Source organism: Pteropus alecto, unplaced genomic scaffold, assembly GCF_000325575.1.
Source record: "Pteropus alecto unplaced genomic scaffold, ASM32557v1 scaffold177, whole genome shotgun sequence".
Taxonomy (NCBI): Eukaryota; Metazoa; Chordata; class Mammalia; order Chiroptera; family Pteropodidae; genus Pteropus; species Pteropus alecto.
The window spans coordinates 5,817,723-5,826,185 of NW_006442207.1; the positions used below are offsets into that span (position 1 = coordinate 5,817,723).

Consider the following 8,463-nt stretch of genomic DNA (forward strand, 5'->3'; position numbering starts at 1 on the left):
CCCCCCGCCCACACACACACAGAGTCAGGAGGTATGGCTTCTAGAGGTTCCAGATGACATTTACTGTTTTCCATTTTGGGCATTATTAGTTTTGAGATGGGGCAGCGATTTTGCTCCACACTCCAGAGGGGCGTATCTGAAGATGCATATGTGTTGAGTGGGTACAGCGAGAGTCCCCCACCCCAAATCACCCATCACCACCGCATCACTCCCGACTCTGCCAGACTGTGGGCACGAGGACATGTGGGGGTGGCAGGAAGCGGGGACTCAAAATGACTTAGATGATCCCGGTGGTCTTGCCATGTGCACACTTGACCTTTTTGCACACTTGAGCACTGTCTAGCAGGCTTCAAACCCGGGAGGGTCTAACCTCAGGACCAGCTTTCTTTAGTGATGATGATGTGTCATCATTATGCCATTCAAGTGTGACGTTTTCTTCTAGGCAGCTTCTGCTGCTCAATGAACGCAGATCTCGAATACTGTCAACGTCCATGATTACAATATAGAATGCATTTCAAAAAACCAGCCTTTGTTTCCAACAGAGGTTCTGTGCACGTGGCACAGCAGGCTGCTCCTGTGAGTGCCAGTGAGAGGGCGTCTTCTCAAGTCACTGGCTCCACGAGGGAGCTCCTCCGTCAGCCTGCCGTTTTTTCCACCCCTCCTCCATGACTTGACCTCTCGCTCTCGCACTCCCAGGTGAGCCAGTCCAAGGAACACCAGCAGTTCATCACCTTCTTACAGAGGCTCCTGGGGCCTTTGCTGGAGGCCTATAGCTCCGCTGCCATCTTCATTCACAACTTCAGTGGGCCTGTGCCCGAGCCGGAATACCTGCAAAAGCTGCACAAATACCTGCTCACCAGAACAGAAAGAAACGTTGCGGTATATGGTACGTATGTCACTAGTTTGGCTTCTTTTGAAAGCTATGACATTTTGGATTACAGGAATCCGCTAATTATAGAAAATTGGGGGGGAAAATTGCAAAATTATCCTGATCACCTCTCACCAGTAATCCATAGGGGTTACTACCGTTATCTATTTATGTTATATAAATTGAGCGAGATAGTTAACTACTCTTATATCTGGCTTTTTTCACTGACCATGATTTGCGAGGTTCGTACGTGTTGTTATATGTGGTCGTTTGTTTATTCTTATTGCTTCGTAGTTGTTCACTGTATAAATATTTAACACATCTTATTTGTTCATTCTGTTGTTGATGGATATTTGGGTTGTTTGCAGTTCAGAGTTACTGTGAATAGTGCTGCTATGAACATGTTTGGATATGCCGTTGGGTGGACGCGTGTCCTCAGTAGGTTGGGTGTATATCTCGGAGTAGACCTGCCTAGTCCCAGGGTGTGGATGTTCCGCTTCGGTAGGTACTGCCAAGTGGCTCCGAAGCGGTGTATCAGTTTGCACTCCCACCAGCAGTGTCTGTTTTAGCTGCTCCACAACCTGCACTCGGTATTGTCTGTTATAGGACAGTGTGACTGGGATGGGAATAACATCTTATACAGTCAGGCTTTAGAACTGAAACCACTTTGAATCAATAATTTTTAGAGACAGAAGAGATCTAGAGATAATCTATCTCTAGAGATACGTAGAGATCTGATCTGGATCGATGTCTAGAGATAGGGTCACCTCACTTTAACGATGAGGAATCTACCCCAGGTCACATAGCTAGTTATTGGAGAGACCTGGCTCTGGAACTCTTCCGACCTCTAGACTTGTGCTCTCTCTGGTTCCACTGCTGCAGGAGTCATCTGTGCATCACTGTGCGGTTTAAAAGAATTTCTACACACTCATTTGATCTTTAGATGTTTTAGGTATTTCTCTTTCCTATCCAATCCTTCCTTCCTTCCTTCCTTCCTTCCTTCCTTCCTTCGTTCTTTCTCTCTTTTCTTCCTTTCTCTCCCTCTCCCTCCTTTTCTGTTTCTGTCTCTGTCTCTGTCTCTCTCTCTTAAAAGATGACAAAGTAGGTTTAAAGAAACAGCCAATTATTTGAGGTCACCAGTAGCAGAAATGGAGCTTGACTCCAGTCTGCTGACTGGCTCTAATCCTCTTCAAAGCCTCCATACTTTCTGACTGTGGATATTGGGGTCTTCCTGGGCCTAAACATGTGACAGGGTCTTATCCTTTCTCTACAGCTGAAAGTGCCACATACTGTCTTGTGAAGAATGCTGTGAAAATGTTTAAGGATATCGGGGTAAGTGTCCACCGCTTATGGTATAAAAGCTTGTGTCTACTTCTGTTCTGTTTCTGTTTAGATCTAGTATATTTGAACCACCTGGTGTTGGGGTGGACCCTGAGAAAAGCAGTTTTTGCCGGATTAATTACGAAGGCATTTCTGGGGTTTGGAGAGGAGGGGGATATTGAAGGTGAGGCCCATCAGTACAGATTTATTTGAATGTTCCAGAATTTTCCTAGTTTCCATCTTCATTCCAAAGCTGTTTATATATAATAGGTGTCAATGTGTTTCAAGATGGTACTACAATTTGGTAGGGATGTTGAGTATGCCATAAGATTTTCAGTTATTTTCTTGTGTTTTGATGAGTATCGCTAGAAGTAGCCTCAGATATTTTTTACTTTTATATGTCACGTGGGACATGAGTTCCATGGAGGTACTCGTGGTCTTTGTAAGGGACTATTTGTGACTTTATTCCAACATAAATTTGAGAGCATAGTACACTGGTTGAACTCCAACCTCCCAAAAAAACACCATACCTGCACCCATAATCTCCCCACCCCACACTCATACATGCCCACGCGTACATGTACTTAAAGCTGGGATACGGCTTTATATGCCTTACTGCTTTTTGGGGACTAGGACACAGGTCAGGGTTGGTTGACAGATATGTTCCCTTTCTTTCTGGTTTGTGTTTAATTTAATCTGAACTTTCTCTCTAGGTTTTCAAAGAGACCAAACAAAAGAGAGTGTCTGTTTTAGAACTCAGCAGCACTTTTCTACCTCAATGCAACCGGCAAAAACTCCTAGAATATATTCTGAGTTTTGTGGTGCTGTAGGTTATGTCGGGGCACCTCTGGCAAGTGACGAGCATGGGACGAGTCCCTCGTAGGCTCCAGCCTCTGGCTCGAGAGTCGAAGGTGCCGTTGTGTGGTCGGGCCTGACCTGTCCTGATGTGACCTCCTGGAAGACAAGTGCCTTCTCCCCTCCGTGGATCTGTGCCCATCCCAAACCTGAGATGACATAGCAGCCTACAGATAACACTTTGGGGGGGCTCTCAGCCTCTGCTTGCAATTCTTAATCAATAGATCACAAAACAAAATCTCAGAAAGTTATTTTTGAGTTTATTAAAGATTTACATTTTAAGTATAACTGTTAAGGACTAATTACTGTGAAGGACACAAAAATGTAGTTGTATTCTAGAGCCGAATCTTGTATAATATACTTAAGCTGTCAGGGAATTCACTGGTATATTTTCTGATTAATGGTTAATGCTTCCTTTAAAAATAATTGAGTCATCCATTTGCCGCTTTTTTATTTTTAGTTTTATCTTTTTAGATTGTAGCTAAATTTTAAATGGGAACACCTTTCATCCCAAAGTGCTTTACAAAAGGATGGGCTAGCATGCTTCACACCCAGGTCTCACTATGCCATCCTTTGCGGTCAGATTTAGAAAGTGTTTAAAGAGCTACGTGAAAACACAATATTCGATTAGGTCAGGAAGAGATTTAATGTGATCCAACAGCTAACACCAGGAAGAAAATTTGCCTGGCAAAATTCAAGGTAAACTTGGCCAGAAAACTGACTTTGACACATGTTGCTCATATAAAAAAGTGCCATTGAATTTTAAATGACCAGCAAGTATTCGGGAGCAACTTCTGTTTTATGTCTGTAGCTCTTCCCACCCTTCAGGTGGCACCTGCCTCTCATAGGTACAGCTGTTTCTTGGAGACCCTCCAACCAGATAGCATCTGTCCTAACTTGATTAGCTTGGCCTGATGGACTGTGTTGGCAGACAGTGCTCTGGCTGTAGGCTCTCAACCCAGGACTCACAGGTACTGTATACAGGTTGTGCACTGCACCTAGTCCAGGTGATTGGTACCTGCCTGAGGTGTGCCGTGTACAACCTGTGCAATATGTGTGGTGGCCCCACTGACTGGTAAATATTCTGAGGCATCTGTGGATATTTAGCTTTGAGGAAAAACCATGGTTCTTTAAAAATTTAATGGGTGATATGCCTAAACCCTGATGCTACGTACTGACAAATAATTATGAAAACTTGTCTGTTCATGATGGGTAGGTGCCTTTTTGTGAGCAGGGAGCATAGTGTTAGTTAATTGTGGTAATTATGGTGATTTCTTAATGATCATGTAATATTAAAACATTTTCTAATAGCTCATTGTTCCTTCTCTCCAGGGTATTATGGAATGAGGGATTTTTCCTGATGAATATTGCAACAGTCTTTGAATTTAATATAAAAGTACTGAGAAGTAAATTTGTACTTTCATAAGCTTAGATTTTTAAACACTAATCGTATCTCATGAATACTCTGTGTGTTGGGAGATGGAAAGCTACTGACTGATATTTCACGTTGTATGAAACCTCTCGTTGGAAACTCATATAGTGCTGTGCTGTTGTGATTGTCCACTCTTCTCAAATTCCCTGTTTAAAATCTATCTTTTCTTAATAGGAACTCACGTCCCCTTAAGCCGTTGTCAGTGCTGTGGCAGCTCTGGTGGGGAGTGGGATCTTCACCTTGTCGCATCCCGTTTTACTAACTAGGGCCAAAGGACTCTGCTTCCTTTGGCTGGAGCTCTGCGTTTGGGGCAACGCACAGGGAGGCTTATTTATTTCCTCGGGTGTTCCTTACCTAGGCCAGCAAACACATCACTAGTCTCTTTTATACATCCTCTAAATTAAAGATCAAGAATTGCTCAAACTCTCCCTTAGTTATCTGGAAAGTCAAGGTTGGGATGGACTTCCTAATGGATGCTGCTGCCCTGCCTATGACTTCTGCTAAGAGCTGCTGCTTTGCCAGCTTGAGCAGAGAACAATGGCTTCTCTGGCTTTATTTTTCCCTTACATCTGGTTTGTTTTCTAGAAATTTAATCAGATGCTTTGGGGATTGCAATGTATGATTCACGAGCTCTCTCGCCACTTAACTCACTGTGAGAATAAATATGCATGCTTTTTGTAATTAACTGGTGCTTTGAAAACCTTATTTTTAAGGAAGAAAAATCTCAACCAAAGTTATGCTCATCCAGACAAGCTGACCCTTGAGTTAATTCTAGCACAACTCATTCTTCAGTGCCTCATTACCGAAAACACATACATCATCGCAGTAAGGCTTCCACATAGCACTGTTTTGCTTAAAGATTTATTCTCATTGTTTTCCAAAAGCGAATGGCTTCCATGTAAAATTAAACAAACTAGGTGCTTGTAAATAATTTATTACAGTTTACTCTATTGCATTTCTCTAAAACTGAAATGCATGCCCTCCAGGGAAAGACTGTGAGTCAAGTTAAAAAACAAAAACAGACAAAAAAAAAAAAATCCCAATAATAAGCAATATGAAACTGCACTCTTTCAAAATGAGAGTGTCCTAAGTAATTCAGAAGAGGGGAAGAAATTTCTGCTTTCTTAAATTTTAAGAAAAACAGAAGGACCTGATATGACATGTGTAGGATTAGTAATGGAGAAAGTACTGAGTCTTCCTTCTCAGATCTATGATGTCTCTTGAAGTCGTGAGGGTGAGTGGAGAAAATTCATGGGGGATTGCAACGAACATAAGCTCAGATGTGGAATTTCCAGTCACCTGAAGGGGAAAAGCGTTCCCATCATTCCCCATGTAATGTGAGTGCTCTGTGAGATGTTCGCAAGTGTTTCGTAGACAAAAGGTTGCTGGATCCTCTCTCCTAGAGACTCATAGTGCAGTTTAGCGCAGTAAGGACTCAGGACCTGTGGAACTAAGTCTGCTTAACCCGGCATTTCCAAACTTGTGACCCCTGGACCATTATCTCCTTTAGGACATCTGTGAACCTCTCACTAGTATCCTGCGGAAAACATTTTGGCAAACACTAGGTTAGGTAGTTTTTTAAGGGGACAAAACAATAACTAACAGATGGCACTGAGTCAGAGTTTTCGAGTATTTTGTACAATCAAATGTTACTTTTAATGGATGTATATTCTCTCCCCTGGAGACAATAAGCACAGAAAACAATAATATAGGTGGTCGGAGCTCTTTCCTTTGATGGAAAGATCAGGCGTCAATGATCCTGGGTTTTTCACTGAAAGTAGCAAAATTAACACAGAGATTAAATGGGATAAATAATGAAGATTTTCATTCAGATCTAGAAGAAAATATCGCACAATTGAATGTAGATTTTTATCCACAGATAATTCTAGCGTTTAGAAATGACAGGACCTATCACTGAAATTTATAAGACTTAATCAGGATGTAAATCTGTTTTTTAAAACACTTTTTATGGAACTCGAGACTTGGTATTTGGCATTTTAGTTTAATACAAACTAATGATTGCATTTGAAAGAGACTTTTGATTTTATTTCTAAGCATCGAAAGCTCTGAAATGCCTTGATGGAAGGTGTTAAACTATTTGCCTGTTGTACAAAGGAACATTAAATTGTAAAAAGAATTACTATAAAGGACTGTGAAATAATACTGTGTGATTCTGTGAGCAACACATTTGGAAACACTGATTGATTTTTATGCCTGTTAATGTATTGTAAGAAGCACAGAAGTGTAGTTTTGTTTTAATAAACCAAAAAATGAATATATTCTCGATGTCTTGCATTTGTAGTTAAAAGTTCCCTAAATAATTCATTACACAAACAATTGTTCTTGTTTGACTTGACATAGAACTTTATTAAAATGCATGCAAGAAATAACCTTATATCAATTCATGAAGCTGCAGTGCATGATTTTATTATTAACTCAGAGCTCTTCAAATTTGATCAAGCATTGAAGATGTAGATATCTACATCTTAGCTATTGCTATTCTTAGTAAATATTCACTTCGCAGACTTATTCTTTGGATATCTGTAAAAATTCCTTTAAACTTGTTGCTTCTGTCATATTTTTATATATTTAAGTTTATAAAAGTATGTACTGAAGTGTTGGGTTTTCCCCACCAGTTCATAACAATTGCTCAAAAAAATATCAGTTTACTTTTTTAGTAAGTAAGGCAAGTATATTATTAGAGCACTCTTTTCTGTGGATCCTTCAAAAATGCTCAGATGCAGCCTTTTCTCAAGAGTGTGCCCTTTGGAAGGTGTGGTAAGACTTGCCTCGCGATGCCATCATGACCTTTGGGTGTATGACATGGCTGTGAACCTGACCCCCAGGACCACCCCATCTGTTCTCCGCTGGCCTCTCTATCAACTGGCCTCTCTATCAGAACTCTGATTTCCTCCAGGATGTCTTTGCCCTGACCACGCCCTCACCCTTTTGTGCATTTATCCTTTCTTTTGTTTTAGCAACTTCTCTTGCTGCCCCCAGACATGACCTTCCCTTATCAGAGCAAAATTCTGACTTTTACAACCACTCACTCTCTTTAAGTGGATGTCGATTTTGAAGCCTAATCTCGTAATGTTTAGAGATTAACATTGCTAATCTTGTACTTGCTAATTTTACTCCCATTCATTCCTTTTTTCTTTTCTATTTTTTTTTTTTTTTTAGGCAAGGCAATCTTGGTTGACCTCACAGATTGCAAGGACTTTGTCAGTTTACAATCCCTTATTTTTTTTTTATTTTTTATGCCTACAGCACCTGGTCTTCCTAGGTGGTCTCCCATCCAAGTACTAACCAGGCTCGACCCTGCTTAGCTTTCGAGATCAGACAGGATTGGGCTTGTTCAGGGTGGCATGGCCGTAGACCGTTCCCTATTTTAATACCTCGCAGTCCGTCTTCAACATGTGTATCTAGTAAAATTCTGATGTACTTCCTTGACCATTACAAAGCAGTTCTCTCGACTGTTGTCCCAGCGTCCGTGATGTCCGCACCGCGGCCTGGCTTCTCACTGAGATGCTGCTTTCGCTCCGTTAGTTCCCACGGCCCTCTCGTCTCTTCAATCTCTTTCATGACTTCGTTCTTCTCCAACGCTTCTTGCCTCTCACCCTTTACCTGATGGTCCTAGCGTTGTTGCCGGATCCTCTGATTAAAAGACAACCAATTTTTGTCCGAAACTTGTACTTTTTTAAATATGAAAACACCCAATTTTTACGTGTCGGTACAACAGACTATGGATTATATAAACTGCCTCTCTGGGGGCATTTCCATCTTGTCAGCTGCCAGCTCATGTTTTCCGGCCTAGGAAAAAAGTTAATGAAAGGATCCATTCACGGCATTCCCTCCAGGAGCCGGAGGCCTCCTGTCGTTGGGAGGAGGTTGACCTTGCTCACCTGAGTTAAGCAGGGATGACATCTGGAAGCAAGGCTTTGATGAGGACCCCTGGGCAATGTTTAAAGGGGCAATGGGCATCTGAGTC

At 41.6% G+C, this 8,463-nt stretch overlaps 1 protein-coding gene and 1 pseudogene across 1 annotated transcript in view; one reads left to right on the top strand and one right to left on the bottom strand.

Annotated features, from left to right (window-relative positions):
• Positions 1-6,754, top strand: part of GPAM (glycerol-3-phosphate acyltransferase, mitochondrial) — a 30,868-nt gene extending 24,114 nt beyond the window's left edge. The window contains 3 exon segments of the mRNA XM_025039178.1: positions 697-886; positions 2,142-2,200; positions 2,902-6,754. Of these exon segments, the coding sequence (XP_024894946.1) occupies positions 697-886; positions 2,142-2,200; positions 2,902-3,018 (366 nt within the window). The 3' untranslated portion in view covers positions 3,019-6,754.
• Positions 6,755-7,733: 979 nt separating this feature from the next.
• Positions 7,734-7,852, bottom strand: LOC112470212 (annotated as a pseudogene).
• Positions 7,853-8,463: the final 611 nt, after the last annotated feature.